Source organism: Pan paniscus, chromosome 9 (genome assembly GCF_029289425.2).
Source record: "Pan paniscus chromosome 9, NHGRI_mPanPan1-v2.0_pri, whole genome shotgun sequence".
NCBI classification, from domain to species: Eukaryota; Metazoa; Chordata; class Mammalia; order Primates; family Hominidae; genus Pan; species Pan paniscus.
Window position 1 is genome coordinate 100,874,220 of NC_073258.2, and position 25,369 is coordinate 100,899,588.

General features: G+C 33.2%; 1 protein-coding gene across 1 annotated transcript in view; it reads left to right on the forward strand.

Moving 5' to 3' along the window:
• The window catches only part of CNTN5 (contactin 5), a 1,328,674-nt gene that overhangs the window by 1,020,798 nt on the left and 282,507 nt on the right, over positions 1 to 25,369 (forward strand). The window contains exons 10-11 of the mRNA XM_034933581.3: positions 15,039 to 15,220; positions 24,243 to 24,379. Of these exons, the coding sequence (XP_034789472.3) occupies positions 15,039 to 15,220; positions 24,243 to 24,379 (319 nt within the window). The remainder of the gene's footprint in view (positions 1 to 15,038; positions 15,221 to 24,242; positions 24,380 to 25,369) is intronic.

Genomic DNA, 25,369 nt, shown 5'->3' on the forward strand with positions numbered 1-25,369 from the left:
AGGAGATATACCTAATGCTAAATGATGAGTTAATGGGTGCATCAAACACTTTTGGTCTATACTGTTTTGATGTAATATCTGATTAATAGAAAAAACAATTATGAATCCAGCAACCAACTGGAGAACTAAAACAGTACCAAGAGTAACAATAATTTTGAAGCTCACTGCATGATATTCTCCAATCCCATCTGCCTGTATTCTCTCAAGAGGGAACCAACAGCCTGAAATACGTGTTCATAATCTTTGCGATTTAAGACAATTATGTTATGATGCATAGATATATATTTTAACATATATTCTTTATTTTTCTTCTTTTTTTAACATTGCTAAGATTGCATTATGACATATGTAGTTATTTGTGATTTGCTTTTTTTCTTCAATCTTTGTTTTTAAGATTTCTCCATAGTGTTCAAGGTAATTGTAATTTATTTATTTTATCTAATAAATAATCATCTAATGTGTATACATATAAAACATATGTATTCATTATTCTATTATCAGACTTTGGATTGTTACCAGATTAATTTTTCCCCTATTAAAACAATTTTGGACTGCCACTAATAAGCATGGCAGGGTAGTTTGTACCATATTAGGCCTCAGTTGTAGACTATGAAAAAAATGAATAAAATGTATGGAACAGTTGTTGTCATATATTGGATAACAGGCATTGCAGGAATGTGATCCCTCAGAGAATAAAAACCAGTGAAGTTAACCATTATCCTAGTGTTCTTCCAGGAATTTTTTTTTATCAGAAACTGACCCAGAAAGGAGAAATCCAAGATGATCACAAGTTTCACAGAGCTGAAAGGACAGAGAGGGAGATCAATGAAGCTGAGGTGACTGAAATTTATAGGGCAAGTAACGGGAATAGAGGAGTTACACAAAGAACAACTTCCAGACATCTGCGTTAGGATCTCATTGAATATATGAACAAATACCAAGCTATGAGTGTACAGGGTGGAAAAACTAAGAAAAACTAGTAGAGAAGGAAAAAAAAAGAAAACAGAAAACCTGAAAACCAACAAACAAAGAGCCAGATATTGAACTGGGTTGGGAAATCTTCAAACTCTAGTTAACCAAATAAAACCTCTTTGAACACATGGTTCATTCAGTAGAGAGTGAAAAAAAGACCAGGTCATAGGGGTAGGGTTAATCTAGCTCTAAAATAAAGACTATTTTTAACTCACCCTAAAAAAGATTACAAACAAGTTTTACAAGGATTAAACTAAACCACAAGTAAATTAGCTGCATGCCAGAAAAAAATTTGCCAACGATTAAAGGACAAAAACAAAATTCAGAGACCTGATAATGTGAAGCCTCTAATAAAAATTGGTAGAAATGTGAAGAAACTACAACAAAAAGAATATATGGACTATAAACAGGAGATAAATCAGTCAATAAAACATACCCAGAAATATCAGAAATGTTGGAATAAACAAAGTATTTTGTGGCAGCTCTTAATATGTTTAGTTATTGTGATGGTTAATTTTAGGTGTCAACTTAATTGAAATAAGGGATACCCAGATAGCTTATAAAGCATAATTTTTGGGTTTCTCTGTGACAGTGTTTCTAGAAGAGATTGTCACTTGAATCAGTAGATTGAGTAAGGAAGATTTACCCTCATCAGCGTGAGAGGACATTATCTAATCCATTGAGGACACAGATAGAATTTTTACAAAGAAAAAAGAGGCCTGAGGCAGTGGCTCACGCTGTAATCCCAGCAATTTGGGAGGCCGAGGCAGGCAGATCACCAGGTCAGGAGATAGAGACCATCCTGGCTAACACGATGAAACCCTGTCTCTACTAAAAATACAAAAAATTATCCCAGCGTGGTGGCGGGCACCTGTAGTCCCAGCTACTGGGGAGGCTGAGGCAGGAGAATGGCATGAATCCCGAGGGCAGAGCTTGCAGTGAGCCGAAATCGCGCCACTGTACTCCAGCCTGGGTGACAGAGCGAGACTCCATCTCTCAAAAAAAAATAAAAAGAAGGTTGAATTTGCACTCTTTTCTGGAGCTGGGACATCCGTCTTCTCCTACCATCAGACATTAGAACTCAAGTTTCTTGGGCCTTTAGACTTGGGGGCTTACATCAGTGGCCCCCAATTTCTCAAACTTTCAACTGCAAATAAAGTTACATCGTCAGATCCCCAGGTTCTTCTTTGGACTCAGACTGGATTACATCAGAAGCTTTCCTGGTTCTTCAGTTTGAAGAGAGCATGTTGTGGGACTTCTCGACCTCTATAATTGTGTGAGCCAATTCCCATAATAAATACATATATGTATAAATCTATCTCTTGTTGATTCTGTTTCCCTGGAGAACTCTAATACAGTCATTTAAAGGAAAACATCAATATAATCAAGAGAGAAATAGAAGTTATCTTTATGAAAGTTTTAGAATAAAAAAAGTGAAAAAATGTACTAGATTGGATTTACAGTGCATTAGACACTGCAGAAGAAAAGATCAATGAATTTGAACATAGAGCATTACAAACTGTAAAATAGACTAGATAAAGAGAAATAAAATGGAATTATAGGTATTGCTTCATGGAACAATTAGCTACATAACATATATCAAGGTTTAGTCTCAGAACAGAGGGATAGAACAAAAATATTTTGAAGAATATAAAAATATATTATCTATATTGTTGTAAAACTTAACCCTACAGATCTCCAAAGCTCAATGAAATATAAACAGGGTAAAAACAAAGAAAAATGTGGGAAAATACAACATAAACTAATTGATGAAAAACAATAAAAAGAGAATCTTAAATAGTTCACTTGGAGTTATGTATCCAGTGAAAATATTCTTCAAAAAATTAAATACATTTATTCTTTTAAAAATAAAGAATTTTTAGCTAAAATAATTTGCTGCAGGAGAAAACAGCACAAGAAATGTTAAGGAAAATTATTTAGGTTGCAGGAAATGTAATACTGTTTTAAAACTCCACAAAAAAAGAGCAAGAAATGTTTTTTAAAATATATGTGTACATATAAAGTATATTTGCTATTTTTAATTTCTAAAATTTTCTATTTCCACTTGTTTTGTAAAGAAAAATATAATAATGTGTTAGAGGGTTTATAAAGTATGTAGAAATAATGTGTATGAAAAGAATGGCACAAAGGGTGGGAAGGAGAACCGGTAAGCATAATATTGTCAGATTCATATTGCAAACTTTTAAATAATCAAACACATAGCACAAAAAACAAAAGGCTGTATTAAATAAACTAGTATAAGACTAAAATGAAATATTAAAAACTAATAAAAATAAGACGAGGAAAAAAGATATGAAAACTGATGGGATAGACAGGAAATGTATATTATAATGCTAGACTTAAACTCAACCACAGGTAATTATATTAAATGTAAATTCACAAACTAAACCAAAGAAAAACATTGTCAGACTAGGTTGAAAACACCAAAAGCAACGGCAACAAAAGCCAAAATTGACAAATGGGATCTAATTAAACTAAAGAGCTTCTGCACAGCAAAAGAAACTACCATCACAGTGAACAGGCAACCTACAAAATGGGAGAAAATTTTCACAACCTACTCACCTGACAAAGGGCTAATATCCAGAATCTACAATGAACTCAAACAAATTTACAAGAAAAAAACAACCCCATCAAAAAGTGGGCGAAGGATATGAACAGACACTTCTCAAAAGAAGACATTTATGCAGCCAAAAAACACATGAAAAAATGCTCAACATCACTGGCCATCAGAGAAATGCAAATCAAAACCACAATGAGATACCATCTCACACCAGTTAGAATGGCAATCATTAAAAAGTCAGGAAACAACAGGTGCTGGAGAGGATGTGGAGAAACAGGAACACTTTTACACTGTTAGTGGGACTGTAAACTAGTTCAACCATTGTGGAAGTCAGTGTGGCGATTCCTCAGGGATCTAGAACTGGAAATACCATTTGACCCAGCCATCCCATTACTGGGTATATACCCAAAGGACTATAAATCATGCTGCTATAAAGACACATGCACACGTATGTTTATTGCAGCACTATTCACAATAGCAAAGAATTGGAACCAAGCAAAATGTCCAACAATGATAGACTGGATTAAGAAAATGTGGCACATACACACCATGGAATACTATGCAGCCATAAAAAATGATGAGTTCATGTCCTTTGTAGGGACATGGATGAAATTGGAAATCATCATTCTCAATAAACTATCACAAGAACAAAAAACCAAACACCGCATATTCTCACTCATAGGTGGGAATTGAAGTATGAGAACACAGGGACACAGGAAGGGGAACATCACACTCTGGGGACTGTTGTGGGGTGGGGAGAGGGGGGAGGGATAGCTTTAGGCGATATACCTCATGCTAAATGATGAGTTAATGGGTGCAGCACACCAGCATGGCACATGTATACATATGTAAGTAACCTGCACATTGTGCACATGTAGCCTAAAACTTAAAGTATAATAATAATAAAATAAAAAGAAATGAGAAAAAAAAGACCTTATAATATACTATCTGCAAGAAAGCCACTTTAAAAATGATTTTTTTATATATGAGGATATATATGTTAAAAGCAGAAAGATTAAAAAGGTGTACCATGCAAATACTCATCATAGGAAAGTTGAACAGAGTATCTTAATATCAAAGTATAATGTAGCACAGAGTGTTGCCTAAGATAAGGATGAACATTTTATGATAATAAAAAGATTAACTTTTCAAGAAGACATTCAAATCCAAAATGTATATGCACCTAGTAACAGAGCTTTAAGATGTATGAAGTAAAAGCTGACAGTACTTAACAGGAAATTGACATTTTACTATAATAGTTGGAGATTTTAACACTCTTCTCTAGTAATTTATCAATTACAAGAACAGCAGGACAGAAAATCAGTAAATAACCTTATTCTCCAGTAATTTATCAATTATAAGAAGAACAAGAAGACAGAAAATCAGTAAAGTACAGAAGACATGAACACAGCTATTAACCAACTTGACCTAATTGATATTTAAAGAACTCTGCCAACCAACAGCAGAATACACTTATCTGCACATGGAATATTCACCAAGATAAATTATGTGTTGGGCCGTAAAACAAGTCTTACCCCTTAAAAAGACTAAAAACGAAGAGCGTATGCTCTCTAATTGCAACAAAATTAAATTATGTATCAATAACAAAAGAATACTTAAAAAATCACCAAATATTTAGAAATTCAAAACACACATCTAAATAACAAAATGATCAAGAGGAAATCACAAAAGAAAGTAGAAAATATTTTTAACTGAATAATAATGAAAACACAACGTGTGTGATATAGTTAAAGCAATACTTACAGGTAAATTTTTATCATTTAAAAGGGAAAATTCAAAATTTAATGATCTAAACTTCTACCTTAAACAAATGGAAAATGAAATCAATTTAAGATGAAAGATAGTAGAAGAAAAGAAAGATTAAGTAGTAGATATCAGTTAAATTAAAAATGGACAGATAATAAGGAAAAAGTAAAACTCAAATCTCATTTTTAGAAAATAACAAAACTGATAAACATCAAAAACAAGAGATAAAATTTAACCAATATCAATCATGAAAGAGGAAACATCACTATGTCTCTATCCTAAAACATTTAAAGTACAGGAAGGCAATGTTAATTGACAACATTTAATTTTACAACTAGGTCAAATAAACAAGCTCTTTAAAATAAATAATTCTTATAACTGGCACAAGTAGAAACAGAAAATATGAATTTTTCCATATCTATCAATGAAATTAAATTTGTAATTAAAAACCCTTATACTATAAAAAATTGAGTCCCAGTTAGTTTCATTGATGAATTCTATCAAACATGTAAAGAAGAAATTATATAACGTGGCCAGCCAACTTGGATTTATCTCAGGAATGTAAAGTGTTTTAACTATTAAAAATCAATTTATATAATTAGTCACATGAATGGAATAAAAGAAAATAATCTTACATCATCTTAGTAAATACAGAAAATGCATATAACAAAATCCAATATACATGATGAAACTGTCAAATATGTAGGATTAGAGGGAAACTTTCTCATCTAGGAAAAATACACCTACAAAAAGTCAATATTCAGCATCATAATGGTAAGAGACTAAAATATTTCCCCTTTCCTTTTATCACCGCCTCTGTTCCACACTTAATGGGTGACCTGGACAGTATAGTCAGGCATTAAAAATAATAATTATGGCTTTGAGATGGAAAAGGAAGGAATAAACCTGCCTCTGATTGGAGGTGGCATAAATGTGTATGTGTATTTTCAAGAATCTACAACAAAAACCCTAAAATTAATATTTAGGGATAAACTAAACAAAATATGCAGAAGACCTGTACACTGAGAATTTGCATAACATTTATGAGAGAAATGAAAGAATACCAAAATAAGGAGATATACCGTGTTCATGGAATACAAGACTCAATAGTGTTCAGAAGTCAATTCTCTCACAATTGATATATGTATTAAATATTATCCAGTCAAAATCCTAGCCTGCTTCTACTTTTGTAAAATTTAGCAAGCTACTTCTGAAACTTACATGAAATTCAAAGCATATGAATAGCCAAAGGTAGAAAAAGAAACAAACTTAGAAGACTTGCACTACTTAATTTAAAGATTTACTCAATATTTATTCTAAAAGTAATGATAATCAAGAAAATGAGACATTGGCATAAAGATAGGCTTATAGATTAATGCAACAGAAGAAAGCTCAGAAATTTACCCACCTTCTAAAGTCCATCAAAAAAATGCCAATTAATTCAATAGGGAAAGGGTAATATTTTGAATAAGTAGTGCTGAAACAAATGGATATCACTGTTAAATAAATTGATCCTTTAACCATATCCTGTACCATAAACAGAAAATAAACTTAAGTTGGATCATAGCCCTAAATGTAAATCTCTGTATTCTATATAGATTTCTACATACCTAAATGTAAATCTATGTATTTTCTATGTATTCTACAAATGCATAGAAAAATATCTCACTTTTTACTTTCTGGAGTCAGAAAATACTTCTTAAGACAGAAAATGAAAAACCACTAAGAAAACAATAAGATTACAAGAACTTCATCAAAATTAAAACCTGCTTGTGTCAAAAGACAATGGTAAGAAAATAAAAAGGCAAGCTCAGATTGGAAGAAAATATGTGCAATATATATTTGATAAAGAACTTGTATCCAGTATGAACTAATAATTCTTACATTTAATGCTGGGAAGGAAAAAAATGCAACATAAAAAATGAACCAAAGATTTGAGTATGCCAATGGCTAATAAAAACATCCAAAGTAGCTCCAAGTTGTTAGTCATCAGGCAATATAAATTGAAACCACACTTTAGTATCACTACAGTACTACAAAAATGACTAAAATTAAATGATTGACAATACCAAGTATTTTCAAAGATGTAGAACAACTGGAAATTTCATACATTGTTGGTAGACATGTTAAATTATACAGGTACAATGGAAAAATAGTCTGGTAAATACTTACACAGTTGAACATTTACTTACCGTACATTCTAGAATTTCTATGCTTTTTACTTACCCCAAAGAATTAAAAATGTGTGTTCACAAATACTTGTATAAAGTTTTATTCATAATAGCCTAAAACTGAAAACCAAATGTCCAACAGTCAGCAGGTGTCTGGATAAACAAATTGTGGCATATCCATATATTGACATACTCCTCAGCGATTAAAAGGAATTAACTACCGATGTGCACAACAACTTAAATGAATCTTATAAATCTTACACAGAGAGACAGAAGACATACTCAAAATACTACGTACTGTATTATTCAATTTACATAAAAGTATAAAACTGGTGAAAGTGTTCCTAAATTATGGACATCAGATCATTGATTGCCTGGGACATGGGTGAAATAATTGGGAAGAGATATGAGGAAGAACTTGGGGTTTATAAAAAATCTTCTATATCCTAATTTTCTTGATTGTTCTCATGGTAAAGTCAAGGGTCCAAGAGAGAGAGCAGCACAAAAGAATTAAAGCTACAATACAGTGGCCAAAGCAAATCATAAGGCAAGCCATACTCAAAGCATGGGTTAAGAGACTCCATTTTCTAATGGTAAGATGTGCAAAGTTACCCAGTGAAGGATGTGAATACAGGCAGTGATGGAGAATTAAGACCAGTTTTTCAATTAATCTGCTATACTGACCAAGGTCCCACATTTTGCATTCTTTCTATTTTCATTTATTCTCCCAACAACCTAACCAGTATTTTCCTGAGCTCATCTCTTTCTTCTAATAATTCGATGAATGTAGCTAGTAATAATCACACATTTTTAACGTTCTGTCTTGTAACTCCTTTCCTAGGTTTAGAAGCATTTCAGATTACCTTTCTAAGCTCTCAAGGATGACAGTTTTACCAAATGTTTTCCGCTGCATAGCATGACACTTCATCTCCTCATTCTCCAGTATGCATTCCTTTCCATCTTCATCCTCACTGTTATGGAAATTCCAAATATTTACTGTGTTGTTATGTCAGTTACCCGTTTTCATTTTTATGTATTAAGTTCTATATTAGTAAGATAATGCTAGAAGGTATAAAAAATAAACCCTAGAAAGTCTGGAGCTTAGCAAGGTATACATTTATATCTCATTCATGTAACATCTGACAGAATGTTATTAGTTAGCTAGCATTGGTGAGGTAACAATTTTGTACTTTTCTTTACACAGTCGTTTAGAAACTCAGTCCTGCTATTTTCAACTTGTTACTTACAAATTTATTCTGGGTATTGATATCAAACTATCCAACAAAAGAAGAGTAGAGAGTCATAGATTTTTAAAAACAATTCTATACTTGATTGCCAGAAATCATCATAGCCGTAGCCTTAAAAAAAAAAAAAAAAAAAAGGCAAATGTATGTCCAGGAGACCAAAAAAAAAAAAGGATTTTGGAAAGAGATGAGGTTTCCAGCCTTTGCTATATACCTCATTTGTTTGTAAAATTATACTCGTCTTTTCTACTATTTTATGATTTTGTCATTAATTTCAGTATTTATTTCTAAAGTCAAAAGCTCATCGATATCTTAACCATCTTCCTCCCCAAAATGAAAGAACTTCAGGACACATTAGCTTATGACTTCTTTTTTTTAATTACATGCTCTTTTTGATCAGTATTTTAGTGCTGTCCCTTTTTACACACACACATTATTTTTATTGCTGTTGCTATTACTATTATTTGTGTTTTTCTTACCACTTCTTGCATCTTAAACTTTCTTTCTGGAGTCATTATTCTCCTTCTTGAAGTGTATATCCTTTAGTAATGGTTTGTTGGTGAAAAACTTGTTCAATATTTGTAGATTTGATATCCTTATCTCCTTTTGCACTCCTAAAGAAAAATTTACAAAATACAAAATTATTGGTTTATAGGTGCTTTTACTCTCTTTTCTGCTATATTGAACATAATTGTTCCAACATCTTTTCCTGCTTCCATTGCTGCTGTTGAAAAGCCAGTAGACATGCTAATCATTGTTATTTTGTAAATTATCTGTCTCCTTCTCTGGCCACTTTTAATATATGTCATTGCTGTTCTGTGGCTTTAGTCATGCTTTGTATATATTGTATTTCCTGTGTTTATGGATTCATGTCCTTCATTTTAGGAAAATTGTATGCTGAATACTTTTCAGATATTACATAGTCTTCTCTCTCTCTCTCTTTTGCTCTCACTCTCTCTTAACTCTCTATCTCTATATCTATTATCTTAGATTGGACTTACACCCTCTAGCTTTATACTACATGTCTACTAACTGATGCCCATATTTATGTATTTTCTGTCTCCCTTCCTCTCAGTGCCTCATTCTGTATACGAAGCTGTAATCTATCTATCACTTTTGGAAATATTCTCTTCAACTATGTCTAATTTAATGTATAACCCAGCCATCGAGTTTTACGTTTATGTGATTATATTTTTGTTTTTAAATGTCTATTTTATTTTTAATCTGCATATTTACTTTTATTGTCATATCTTCCTTGATCATTTTTAATCCATGACTATTTTTACTCCATGTTTTATTGCTGTGAAAATTCAGTATGAAGTTATGTGCTGTTCTGTATTTTGTGATTCTGGGATAACTGAATAAGAACAATTTAATAAATTGGAGCAACAAAATCAAAAAGTAAAATTCCACTATCAAAATACGCAGATTACCAAATATAGCTTTTAAGTCAAAAATTAAATCTAACCATTTGCCATTTAGAGGAAATTAGATTAAAACAAAGTGACATACCATGAAAAAAAAAAAGCTAAAAATAATAGGATAAATAGACAAGGAGCGTGAGTTTAATGGAGTGTTTCTTAAAAGGATAACTTAAAGCAAAAATTAGAAAGAGGGCCATTGTATTTGGTAAAGGATAATTAAAACTCTAAAAATAATAACTTTTATGAACAGGTATTTTCAGAGAGAAAATTAATCAAAACACAAAATAAAACTTATATAAGAAGATACTGGTAGTAATGATAGTAGTGGGAAATTAACACACCTATCTCAGTCTGACAGATCAGTGAAGATGAAAATAAAGAGGACATAGAGTAGTAGTTTTCTGTGGAGTAAGGGGAGGAGTGAGCAGACTCCAGGACCCTTGTTCCTGCTTCAAGCAGAATACTTTGCATCTATTGATATGGGTTATTTTAGTGTACAAGGATTCCATAGGAGTTAAATTGTTCTGAAATTATTAAAAACATGAAAGCAATATCTGAATGACAACTAACAAAAGCTATATAAAAACTAACTTTTAAACTTTTATCATAAATAAAATTTACTTTTTTCCCAATAACATGGAACTTGTACCAAAAATTAATTCTGTATGCAAAGATTCTCAGCAGGTTCCAGAAAGTAGAAACTGTATATCACTCTATGTATCAATATGTATCATATGTGGCCATACGTTTGATGTCAGCATAAAAGATAGTCATATGATTTTATTATTAATCATGAATAATAATTATACTGATCATTCAGCTCAAAAAGTTAAAGTATAATAGGAATTATATATGAAGTATAAATATATACATTATATATAAAGTATAAGTATATACATTATATATAAAGTATAAATATATAAATATATATAAAGTATAAGAGGAATTAGTAAATTTAAAAACAGAAACTCATGAATTACAACAAAAAAGTAATAAAAACTTAAAATGCTTATTTTAGAGACCAATAAAATAGACAAACTTCTGTCATAGTCAATCGTTTAAAACTTATTATATCTAACATTTATTGGATGCTTACAATATGCCATGTATTTTACTAAGTAATTTATAATAATTTATCTCACTTAATCTTCAAAATAGTATTTTGACAATTGTTCATTCATTTATTTCATAAGCATTTATTAACAATATACCAAACATATGAGGCACTGGGGACATACTGCTTTAACAAAATTACACTGCCCTAAAGATATTTGCATTTTGGAGGAATAAACAAATATCTTCATTTTACAGATGAGAAACAAAATTTAGAGAACTTAGGCAAATTTCCCGAGGTCACATAGCATCTTTGTGCCCAAATCATATTAGAACCCAGGTTTCTCTGAAGGTCCGTGCTGCTAACCAATATGTAGTGTTATTTCTGTGGGGGAAAATACAGAAAACATATATTCATACCATATAAATTATAAAGAATATGCAAGGAGCATCATTATATTATTGTAAACTAGGGTTTTTTGCCTGCTACTTTGTGCCAGGCTGTTTAAATCTTTCAAGATTCACAACTACTCTCTGACATAAGTCGTAATATTTCCACCATACGTTACAATTGAGAAACCTAAAGAAATGAAATGTTAAGTAACTTGTAGTTGCAGAGCTACCTCTATACCCCGTCAGTCTGGCTGCAGAACCTACACTTAACTACTAGAATATGTAACCAGCTGTGATTAAGACTGTTTTAAACTAAACAATTACAATTTATATAACTTGCTGCTAAAACATTGAAATTATAGATAAAATAGTTGGTTTTCTAGTGAAATGTGAATTGCCAAAGTTGGCATAAGCAGAAATTTGAACAATACAATCAAGGAAAACACAGTCAAAAAACTAACTCCACTGACGGTGGCAGACCCAGGTAACTTTGTGAGAATCCTATCAGTATATGAAGGCAAATATAATTTCCCTACAATTTAAGTTGATACAGAATACAGAAAATAGGAATATTCTGGCTTGTTTACCAAGCAGTCACTCACCATTATGCTACTGCATCTGTCAAAGTTATCCATAAACAAACCATGAACTCACCAACGAATAAGCTCACAAACAACCTTAATAAGCTACAGACAATCTCACCTCTGAATATATGCAAAACTTCTAGGATCTATTAAAAGAATAATATGTCAGACTCATATAAAGGATATTCCAAAATGCAAGGTTCATCCTTTCTGGACATTGAATACATGCACCTACACCAACAAGCAAAAATTGCCAACTCCTTCATCCAGCAACTTCAATTTTAAGTTTTATTCCTAAGGAATAAAGCAGAAAGGTATTCGAAGATACATAAGGATGTTTATCATAATGTCATTTATAATGGAGAACATTGCTATCACTCCTTAGGAAAAAATAATAGGAAAACATCTTACACTTAACGGTTATAATCTATGGTAGACTGTTACAAGAGACAAAAGTAAGATACACAAAGCATTTTGTTATTTAAAAGAAAAAATTCTAGCTGGCTACACAAATTAGGACTTTGCTGAAGAGGAGGCATTTAGGACAGGTCTCAGAGGATGAGTAGCATTTTAGCAGATATGATTGGAAACACAGACGAATGTGTTTCTGGGTCAGGAGATCTGGAAAGAAGTAGTGAGAAATCAAACTGAAAAAGTCGACTGGGTCCAAAGCATGAAGTGTATTAAATATAAATAGTACTAAATAAATCAGTGGAACAGAATTGAGAAGCCTGAAGCAGATTCACATACGTGGGAACAAATTATATGAGAAAAGCAACATTTTAAATATTGTGGGAAACGGAGTTTTACTTATTTAATGATGCTGAAATAATCACTTACATTCCCTATCTCACATCAATAAACAAATATAGTCCAGTTGGGTGAGAGATCCAAACATTTTAAAATGATACAAAATGCTACCAAATACTTCAGAAAATACGGACAAACTTAGGTTTATAGATAATTTTCTAAACACACAAAAAATCGGAAGTCAGGAAGGAAACTATAGACATGTTTTCTTCTCGCCAAAAATGATTATAAAATTGTATTACAGGCACCATCATAAGCTAACAATACACTGGGGAAGAATAGTTCTATGGCCCTAAAACACAAAGAACTCTAAGAAATTAACACAAGCAAATAAAAAAGCAAGCAAAATAATAATAAAAAAACATAAGCAAACATTTCACAGAAATGCAAATGCAAATGGCCAATAAAATCATGAAAAGATGTTCAACCTCCTTAGGGTTCAGGAAAATATTAAGCAATAAAATACCATTTTTTGCCCTATAAATACTAACAAAGCTTCAAGCAGATTGATCAAATGTGATGCTGGCAAAGATATAGGGAAACAGTATCACATATTACCAATAGGTAGGGAAACTGCTTGTATATTATTGAAAAACAATTTGGCAGTACTTATTAAAATGGAAAATGTGCATGTCCTTTGATCCATCAGTCCTGCTTTTGTGAATGACTGCTACAGAAAATAGAATAGTACGTGAAATATGTGCAAGGTTATTTATAGCAGCATTGATTTTTAATGATTAAAAAAAGAAAAATGCCGGGCATGCTGGCTTATGCCTGTAATCCCAGCACTTTGGGAGGCCTAGGCGGGCAGATCACTTGAAGTCAGGAGTTCGAAAACAGCCTTGCCAACATGGTGAAACACCATCTCTACTAAAAACGCAAAAATGAGCCGGGCATGGTGGCAGCACACCTGTAATCCCAGCTACTTGGGAAGCTGAGGCAGGAGAATTGCTTCCGAGAGGTGCAGGTTGCAGTGAGCTGAGATCGTGCCACTGCACTCGAACCTTGGCGAAAGAGCAAGACTCTGTCTCAAAAAATATTAAAAAAAAAAAAAGAAAAACCTCCGCTGCTTTCAATGTTTACCTAAAAGGGGGCAGTTGATTAAGCTGGTACATCTATACAATGAAATAATTTGCAACTATTAAGCAGAATAAGTCAGGCTAATTATTGAATATGATCATTAAATAATAAAATAGCAAATACACAAAATTTATATTTTAAAAATAACAAAACAGAAATAACTCATTACATGTGTGAACATATGCTTCACGGAGATGAAGTGGGAGATTATGTGTAAACTGTATTTACTATTTGGCCGGAAAATAAGATTTGCAGGGTTGGAGGAAGGATAAGTTTTAATTTACGTAATTCCTAACCCTTTGGTTTGACTCATTGCAATAAGCACATATATGTTAGTAATTTTGCCAAGTTACTGTTGTCATTTACAAAAACATAACAATTTTTTTTCTTTTTTTTTTTTTTTTGAGACGGAGTTTGGTTTTTGTTGCCCAGGCTGGAGTGCAGTGGCGCGATCTTGGCTCACTGCAACCTCCGCTTTCCGGTTTCAAGCAATTCTCCTGCCTCAGCCTCCAGAGTAGCTGGGATTATAGGCGCCCACCACCATGCCTGGCTATTTTTTGTATTTTTTAGTAGAGATGGGGTTTCACCATGTTGCCCAGGCTGGTCTCGAACTCCTGACTTAAGGTGATCTGCCCGCCTTGGCCTCCCAAAGTGCTGGGATTACAGGTGTGAGCCACTGCACCTGGCTAACGATGTTTTTAAAAATAAATCATAATTGGTTACAACTTATATTGTCTTTTAATTGCTTTCCTGAAATATGAAAGAAAAGGAAATTCTTTTTATAATCTACTTCCCAGACAACCCACATGGAAAGTGAAATATATCAACCAGCACATGGTCCTTAATTGTGATTACATTTTATTGCACTCAGCCTATTAAGTGCTTAAATTACCAGATAACAGAATCTATGTTCCTAACAGTGGAGAGTGTATTAACAGTATTTTTGTTCCCTATCGTAGCCCCGTTCCAACAATCACATGGATGAAGGTTAATGGTTATATTCCTAGTAAGGCACGTCTGCGGAAATCTCAGGCAGTGCTGGAAATACCGAATGTACAGCTGGATGATGCAGGCATTTATGAGTGCAGAGCTGAAAACTCACGTGGAAAAAATTCCTTTCGTGGACAATTACAAGTATACAGTAAGTGTTTTCAGCAAAGCATGATTGCTCTAGTCCCAAAAGTCAAACGGAAAGTGGAAATTAACTTTAACTAAATATTGTTTGTTAGGTACATAAAAACCAAGTAATAATTTATAATCATACTTCTTTCGTATGGTAAGGCATCATGTCAAATTACCCTACACATAGAAATGATTTAAATTATAAATGAATGGGGAATTATCGGTGTCTTTGTACAGCATACAGAACTTACGTCCTTAAAAATGAGTTATTTCCCTGGCACCAGCACTATCCTCTGACAAGTTAAAAATCTTGGAAAACTTATTAACTTATTCTAGAACTTGGCCAGAATCAGAGGTTCCAATCTAGTGTCCATCAACGAGATCCTGCCCAGGTGCCATTTTTTGTAAATGATGTTGGAACAAAGTCACACCCACTTGTTTACATATCACCTGTCAGTTTTTGCCTGGCAATGGCAGAATTAAATATAGACAGAGACCAGCTGACTTGCAAAGACTGAGATATTTGCTTTTGAGCATTTTTCAGAATAAGTTTGCTGACCTGTGGCCTAAATTAATACATCTGTATGATAAATAGCCCCTACAGCCTGCAAGTGTTTATATTGTCCAAAAATGCCAGTCAACCAGGTTGTGTCTAAGAATTAGGAAAATCTCGTTCAAAAGTTTTTACAATCTCATCTTTACTTCTAAAGTTCAAAGTTGTTTGCACTTTTCATATTTGATTAACAGTATATATATAATGGGTAAGTTAGGGTATTCTCATTTTCTAGGTGAAGACACTAAAAAGAGAAGCAATAGGCTAGAGCATTGAAATAAGCAAATATAGATGCTTTGAATATATAGTTATCCAAATTTCATATTGGCTGTTTCCTCCAGGAAACCATCACTGTCCCTGTATCTCAAGATCAGTTCCAAAAGCTTAATGCCCTTTACAGGAACTCCTAAAGAGTATTTTGAAATATTAATATCTGAATTCAACCAGTCTTTCTTCATCTTTAACAACTCCTTTAGGAATTTAGCACTCTAACCAAATTGATTATGCATTGCACATTTTATCCATTCATTCATTGATACAGTTAATGTTTGTTAAGTGCCTCATACTGCTCTACATGCCAGCAATAGAGCCTTGAAGTAACTCATGATCCATTGGACTAGAGGAAAAGCAAACTCTACATTAGAGTGGAGCATTCTATGTGCAGTGACAAAGGCATGTGAAGAGGACTGTGGGAATTCAGAGTCTACAGCATTCTACTCAGAGGAGTCAGGAAAAGCTGTAGAGAGGATTGGTACCTTAAGGGATAAACAGGGGAGAGCATCTGGAAGAAAAGGACATAGACATTTAAATGTTCCTAAGATTGAAATATTAGTAGTGGTTTGATTGTTTTTAGGCCATGACTATTTGGATGAAATCTACAAAGTTTATAACTGTTCATAATTCATAAAACAAATCATTAAGACAACTCTCTCTAGCCATAGGGAAAAGTTTTTTTCTGTACCCCAGTGGAGCAAAGATTAATGTTAAAATACACGGTCATTTTATTCTCACACCAACAGTTTGAAGTATTACCATCCCTCTGTACAGATAAAAATCTGATACTGAAAGACAAGTGTTGAACCGGAACTTTACTACTGAAAATCACAAATAATGTAAAGCATGCCTGTTACTCTGAAGGCTATCAGAGGAAAGTACCAATTCTCTGTGTTCGAAGAATGGCCCACACCTAAATAGAATTAGATTGTATGTTCTAGGGACTGAGGCTCCTACATAGCATGACTCTACTTACTCCTCCCTTAACCCCAGCTACTTAATTCATAGGTAATGATGACTGTTTCCAGAAATGTAAAAAAAAAAAAAAATTGTTTTCACTCCTTATTACTGGTGTACATTCTAGTGAGAAAGTGCTACTTAAACAATCTGGGGTGTCCTTGTCATGCACTGTAGGCCAGCTGGGTAAAGACAAACCTACCCAAAGCATGCATCACTTTGAATAGAAAAAAAAAATCTAGATTGTTCCTTAGAAAGAGAAACTGGGCTGGCTAGCTACTTGGCATATATTTGTGACAGGTGGGGAATATATCTTGAAAGCATGTGAAGTCTTTCTTCAGCCCACGTTTAGGGTAGCTTTCTACCATGCTCCATCAGGAGGCCATACACCTTGCTTTGCCCTAGAAAATCCCACTTTACATCTGCTGCCCTAGGACAATTAAGAAGAGTGTCCTATTTCACTTCTAAAAGTATCTTGGTAACTAGGTGCAGTGGCTCAGACCTGAAATTCCAGCACTTTGGGAGGCCGTGGCAGCTGAACCTGTCTCTAAAAAAAAAAAAAAATACAAAAAATTATCTGAGCATGGCGTTGCACTCCTGTGGTCCCAAATACTCAGAAGCCTGAGGTGGGAGAATCACCTGAACCCAGAAAGTCAACGCTGCAGTGAACCATTATAATGCCTCTGTATTCCAGCCTGGGTTAGACCCTGTCTTAAAAAATATTACAAATAAAAAATAAAAGTATGTTGGTTATCATGTATTCATCCAACTTTTGTACTTTTAAAACTGTCATGTTAGACATGAGGGCTTTCCTCCCCATCAAACTCTGTAAAGTGTAGATAGGATTCAGTCATTTCCACCTGACTGGCAGTAGATATGGATAGCATGATGAATGGATATTTCACTGTCTCATGGTTTATATTTAGAATATTCTCTCAATAGAATGAATTACTGTAGGAAGCTCTGTAATTGAGATTCTATCTGTTAGAAGTACAGACTACCCGTTTTATCCAAACAGTCAATATTCATGTAGTACTGAAAACAATGGTAGCACATTGTTTTTGAAAGTACAATTGCAGGAATACTTATGCTTAGTTATTAGTTTCAAAAAATGAACCAGGGATCTAAGGTAGCATTTCTAGTCCCTTTTCTTGGTCAAAGCATTATAAAAGTGCTATATAGACAGTACACATAAGTTTAAGCTGCAGATTTTACTGTTTTTAATTCAGTATCTACATTGTAAACATAAAACAACAAATGATACAACATCAAGAAGTCCATGGTAGTTAAATAAATTAAAATTAAGGTACACTTACATGTCTAATATAACATAAATAGGTCTTAAAAGTAATACTCATAAAAAAGAAATAAAACTTGGAAAAATTAAAATACTAAGTTTTGGAAATAATTTGAACCTTAGCATAAACTGCATAAATATTCTATTTGGTATGCCTTTCTTGATAATAGGATTTTCATGGGTTAAGTCATTTCTTTGGCTGTTTCTGTCCCCTCTAGTTTCTGACGATTGATCAAAAAGACCTGGTTTTAACTCATCATATAAAATTTTGTTTCTATAGTTCTAATGCAAGTTGAACTCTTGCTTGGTAAAGTTCTCAATTAAAAGGAAAAGAAATAAATGACAAAATGACAAAAGAGATGCAGAACAAAGTAAGGAGAAAAGGGGTAATTGAAGGGGGAAAGATGGAGGCAGGAAGGACAAACATCATTTAAGCAGTTTTATAAGGAGTTCTCAAAATGGGAAATATTTTATGTACACAAAAATCTCATTATATAAAGACGTGTGATCTGTGAGTTTAAGTGTGTATCATGTGCCTCACCAACTAGTAATTTGTCACTCTATGAAGACAGTCACTATGACCTCTAGACAGTTTACATTTACTATTTCAACTAGAATTGTATCAGTATTAAAATATTCCCTTATCCAGAATGCTTAAAAGTAAGTTGTACTGTACTAAATATCCAGTAAAGGAATACAGTTTCATTTTCAGTGTACAGTGGTATTATAGATTTCCTTATCTTCATAAAATCTCTGGACAGTATCCTCACAAATGTTAATCGCTTCTATCATCTGCAATTTGATTGTAAGCTCTTTCAAAATAGTCTACTTTTTTTTTCATCCAGCCCTGTGAATTCTGTTCAGCACACAGTGGATAATTTTTATTATGATTCTATACTGTTATAAAGATTAATACTTAGGTATGCACATCATTTTATAATGTCCACTATGAAAAATAGATGAGAGTCAGGAAAGACTAAGGAACTAATGAAGGGAACTAATAATTACCAAGAGCTTACCTTCTAGACATTACTACGAGGTACTTTACATACATTAACTCACAATAACCCTTAGGTATTAAGATTCCCATTTGACAGACAAGAAACTAGACCTCAAAATATTAAGGAACTTATTACCCCAGGACCCATTAATAACAAATAGTAGAACCAGAATCCAACTGAAACTGGCAGTGACACCAGAATTCAAATCCTACCTCCACCCCCAAGGATAGCATGCTACTTCTCAGTGAGACACTGAGAACCTGAACTAAGGCATGAGATGAGAATGGCATCGAGAGCAGATAATTTCTACTTTCTATAGTCTATAGTTAACATTTTATTAATGTTACAGAAAACTGTATGATATATTAAAATCCTTGCCATTAGTTTTTGTTCTTTTTTCTTTTCTTCAAAATACTGTTTATGTATGTTAGGTCTGATCTTTAAAGATGTTTTAGCTGTTAAAATATATTAAATATTTACTCTAGGAAATGATATAAAATTGTTGATTCCTGGTTAATAATTTCATACCTAAAGACAGTTTTCAATCCTGTTTTATGGAGAAAAAATTCTTGCCTTGAATTCTACTGTTATTATGAAAGTGATGCCATATGTATATTCACAGTTGCTAGAAAACACATGGGCAATGGATTGGGGGGAAAGTAACCAATATATATTATCTTCTATCATCATGGTAGCTCATTGAAATGGGAATTACTATCTACAGCTTACAGCTGAGACTCATTACAGTTAAATAACTCATTCTCAGCCACATAATAGAGCAAGGGCATGGTAGCACTAGAATTTGAACCCATATTCATCCCCAACTGTATAATCTCTCCAATATAACACATTACCTCTCATTGGCCTACAGCTGAGAGTCATAATACTGAAAGTGATCTATGCGGATAAAATATGTTGACTCCTCAATACATAAGAGTAGAGAAGCAACAAAAGAGGCCAATAACACTTAGCATTTATCAGTAGAGAGTTACAGAATTTCTAATGACAAGAGATAATAAGCAAGAGTTTTCTTTATGCACATCTGCTTAGCATTTTATAAAATGTAACCCAGAGACTGATCTGAAGCTGAAATGTATTACATAAGTACGGTGCATCTGGTGAGGCTTTAACAGCTCCTGGGTTTAAAGTGCCATATGTCTCTTCAGTTTTCCACATCCTAAAATAGGTGGCTTGACAAAAGCTAGATTTTAAAAAGTTATTAGGTTTGTTTTAAATGTGGCCCAACCTGTGATTTTTCTTTCCCAGACAGATGAAAGACTTTCCATAATGCAGACCACGTCTTGGCGTCTGCTCACCCCATGTTATTATTCAGAAGCCAAAGCCAATGCCCTTTAGTTACTTGCAATCCTCTGCCAAAAAAAAAGAAAAAGTTTAAATGTAACCTTTTATGTTTCTGATTTTATGTTACCAGTAATTTTGTTGTTTTTGTAGGAATCTTGCAAGTACTGTACTGTCTTTTTCAGATTACAGCCTAAGACAAATTATTTCAGGCCTTAATTCAGTTTTTAATGTTTTATTTTAAAAATTTTACCACTGCCCTTTCACATAATGTTTTTTGCCTTGGACCATATAGTATAGACCTAGTGGTTTATAAAATATCTTGCAATGTAAACAAGAAATCTGTTGTAGAAGTCAAGCTGATCTAGTATTGAACATAACCTACATTTTCCAGGTATTTTGTGAAGGATAGCCATTCATAAATTCCCATAGCCTTAATGTTAATTAATGTTTATTCAATGATGACATTAAATTTATTTTTCTAATATAGAGCTTAACTTCATTGTAACACAATCTACAACCCAAATTCCACTTGTGCGTGTGTCTGTCTGCATGTTTGTGTGTGTATGTTTATGCGTTTGTGTGCTTGTGTATGTATTTGTTTGGACTTGCTTGAAAGCTTTTATATCAAGTCAATTAACAAGCAGGCTATATATACTAACTGCATATGGCATCTTAAGCAGCCAAGTGACATCACCAAGTTATACCATTTCAGGATTTTTTTTTTTTTTTGCTATTATGCAACATAGAGATAAAGCTACAGAAGTATAGCTCTTACACATAACAACATAGTTTGGTACAAAAGATTCACACACAAGGTACAGCGTTCAAAGCAACAAAATATGAAATGACATCTGTCTTTTATCTGACAATAGTTGACATACTGATAATATTTTTTCAATTTTGAGGGCAGTGTAACAGGCCACTTTTACTTGTAGAATTCTTGGTAGAATGAATTTGAATAACATTTTAATGGCCTTTCACCCACTAGAGTTTGAGCTTACAGCAAACAGATATGATAGCACATTTATGTTCGTACCTTCAGAGTAAGCATTTTACCTATAATGGTATCCAAAAAAAAAATCTAAAGAAAGGAAAGAAAAAATTAATTCATATTTGTATTAATGTCATTAATCATATGTTTGATTCCTATGAAAAATTTGTTTTGGAATCAGGACTCTAAATTTTTTCTTCCAATTTCTAATGGATTGTTTTCTCAGATGTCAAATCTGTTTTTATTTAAATATTTTAACTGTTCTTTCTTTCCTAGCTCTTCATTTCTATAACTTTTAAAAATCTCTTTTGAAGTTATTTTAAAGGCTACAGTCATGGTACATTTAGAGATAGATCAATAAGTCTAACAAAGACAATCAGTTATTATAGGTAGGACACTGTTTCGCCTAACATTATGTTTAGAATCATCTCTGCTCTTAATGATCTCACTGTCTAGCTGAGTGTCAAACTCTAACCAACTAAAATATTAAATAACAATTTAAGTCAGCAACAGAAGAGAGGTAACAAGCTACGACATGAATATTTTCCAAATGAATAAGAACTACAGGTGTCCAGAGGAGGTGCACATGACTCTTCTTTGAGGCTGTGATTAATACCTCTTACTTAATTTAGAATAAACACTGAATCATGAGTAGAATTAAAAGAGACAGAATAGAAGTAGAACACTCTATGTAGAGTGAACAGTTTAAATAAAATACAGTGTGTGCTTGGGAGATAACACACCAGTTTATCTGGCTTACAGGAGTCATGCATAGTGTAAAGTATCCTGGCAGATTAGTAAATTTTACAGAAAAGCCAGATGTAAAAGTAGATTTTAATATTGTTTGTGTATCCCATCACTCCTATCAGCATTTTGGCATATATGACACATAACTACAAAGAGATGATTTCCGAAGGCAGGTACAAAAATCATGATGAATATTTGAAACTCACTATGGTAAGATTTTTGAATGATAGCTTGCAGGCTTAGAAGCTGAATCACAGAATGTATTCCAAGGTTTACAAATCCTGACTATGCTATGCCAAAGTGGGGCTTCTAAAGTCTAGACTATATTGGCCAGAAGACCAGTAAGCTAATAAAAGCAAAATTCCCTCTTAGAAACAAGTAACTAACTTTGTGACCTTGGGTAAATTTCTTTAACCTCTTTGAGTCAAAATCTGATTCATAAAATAGGACATGTTTGTTTGAAGGATGAATGTTACAGGGATTAATTGAGAATTTGGCTCAGTGTCTAGGACATGGTAATGACTAGCACTAGCATTTAATAAATGTGAGTTCTTTCTTGCTCTTTCTCCTCCCTGCTAAACTGGCTTTGGTTTGGGACATCTGCTACTCCATTATATCCACTATTCTGACATGCATGTGTAGTGTTCTTTACTTTTTATTTTTCTTTTTTGAGACAGGTTCTCACTCTGTCACCCAAACTGGAGTGCAATAGCATGATCACAGCTCAGTGCAGCTTCAACCTCCCATGATCAAACAGTCCTCCTGCCTCAACCTTCCAAGTGGCTGGACCGATAGGCATGTGCCACCACACCTGGATAATGTTTTTTATTTTATTTTTAGTAGAGACAAGGTCTCACCATGTTGCCCGAGCTGGGAACTCCCAGGCTAAAGGAATCCCTCTGCCTTGGCCTCTCAAATTCCTGATATGACAAGCATGAGCCACCGTCCCAGGTCCAATGTGCAGTTGTTTAATACATCTTTTTTCACATGCTCTCCTTTTCCTTGGCAGTGACATTAGACCACCTCTACCGCAGCAAAAACTCTTTTAGAGCCGCTCTGTTTCTGTATTCTTAATAGCCTCTAAGATCGAACAAAGACTATGTAGCATATATGAAAGAACATATAAATGAATGAATGATCGAAGCCCTCAGTAGCACATATAAATATTTTACAGTTTTTGCCAAAAATGTTGTTAGAAATAATAAATTCAGTGCAATATTTTTATACGTATTTCTTTGACTGTTTTAAACAGAATATTTGTAAAGAAAGAGTCAGCTTTATTCAACATTTTTCCTTAAAAATTGGCCAATAGTGGAAATGAACTTTAACTTGTATCTTGATTTCATATAATTACAACAGTATCTCATTCTTAATAAAATAAATTTTCCTCTGTAACAATTTTGCAAAACTAAAAAAATTATATTGCAAGAATGTAAATTAAGAAAAATTTTACACTGAAATCTGGATTCACAAATCATTTTTCCAAAGTCATTCAGGTGTTATATATATACACAGAGAGATAGAAACAAGTTGAGTAGATACACTGTATATTTCTACCTGTGCTAATGCTGCCCCACTACATTGAAAGAGCAATTGACTCTAGTACCTGACTTCCTATTAAACTGGTTCAGGTGCCTTGGGGATAACTAAACCACTTAAAGTCCAAAATAAGAAAAAAAAAGAAGAAGATTTTGCATAGTTACAATAGCATTTTATATTATCAAAATATCTTCACTGCTATTTTTGGGGGGTACAGGAAATAGAATTTTGTGTGTAACGCAATGCCGTGCTTCTTCATAATACCTATGGTTGAATGAATTGCTTTTAAAAAAATATGTTGAATTTTTCCATGTAAATTTTAAACTTGGTAAAGCGTTTGAGAAATGAAATCATCCTTGTTTACTGCTTACATACTTACAGCCTACCCACACTGGGTAGAAAAACTGAATGATACTCAGTTAGACAGTGGGAGCCCTCTCCGATGGGAATGTAAGGCTACTGGAAAACCCAGACCCACGTATCGTTGGCTGAAGAATGGAGTACCCCTCTCACCTCAGGTACTGTTGGGAGTCATTAACCTGTTCTGTTGTAATTTTAGCGAGATTTCACACAGGACAAACTAGGCTTCTTTAGTCTTATTGAAAGCCTTTTCCTGTTTCTGATTCATATAATAGGACATGTTTGTGTTAAGGATGAATGTTACGGGGATTAACTGAGAATTTAACTCAATGTCTGGGATATAGTAGTCACATATTTTAATATATTTTGAGTGAGAAACATAACAAATATATAAGCATTTTTAAATTTTAATTACCTCATTACATTTTTTGGCAATACAGTGTTTCTTTAAACTGTTTTCAATCCTATAAATTTTTATGAAACTATCAATGTTATCATACACTTATTTCCATTTGTAGCTAATCTTTAGATATCACCTAAAATTACTCGGTATCTTCGTTGATAGACAAAGCACTGCCAACTAAGATTTTTTTTTTTAATGATTTGCTTGGCATTAAGTAGACAAGACATTTGGAGGTTTAACAACATTTAAAATTTAAAATTTGTTTTTGAAATATGCTCTTGACTTGAGGTTACCTTAATTTGCACATGCTCAATTTTTTGTTTTTTATACTATCTTCTGATACTGAAGTATATTGTCTGACCAATAATTTTATCTAGAATCGAGTCACAAGGCAGTTTTCTATCTGTGTTAGTTTTTTGGGAAGTGAGTGAAAATGGCAAACTCCTGATTGGATCCATATAGTAAAGGGATTGTTCTTATGACCTGGGCTATTTTTAACCTTGATCTCATGTGTCTGCAACCTCAATCTTTTCCACTATATGAATCCTTCTTTCCCTTTGTAAACGGAATGCAAATAAAAGCATCACCTGCTGATTATATTTCACAAACTCAACTAGTGTGCCAAAAAAGGCACCTCACTTTAAAAACCAAACTGAAAGTAAAACTTGTCAGAATAACTACAAAAAAAATGTAATTTCTTTTTCAACCAATAAATAATTTACAAGTGGCATGTTACAATAAAATA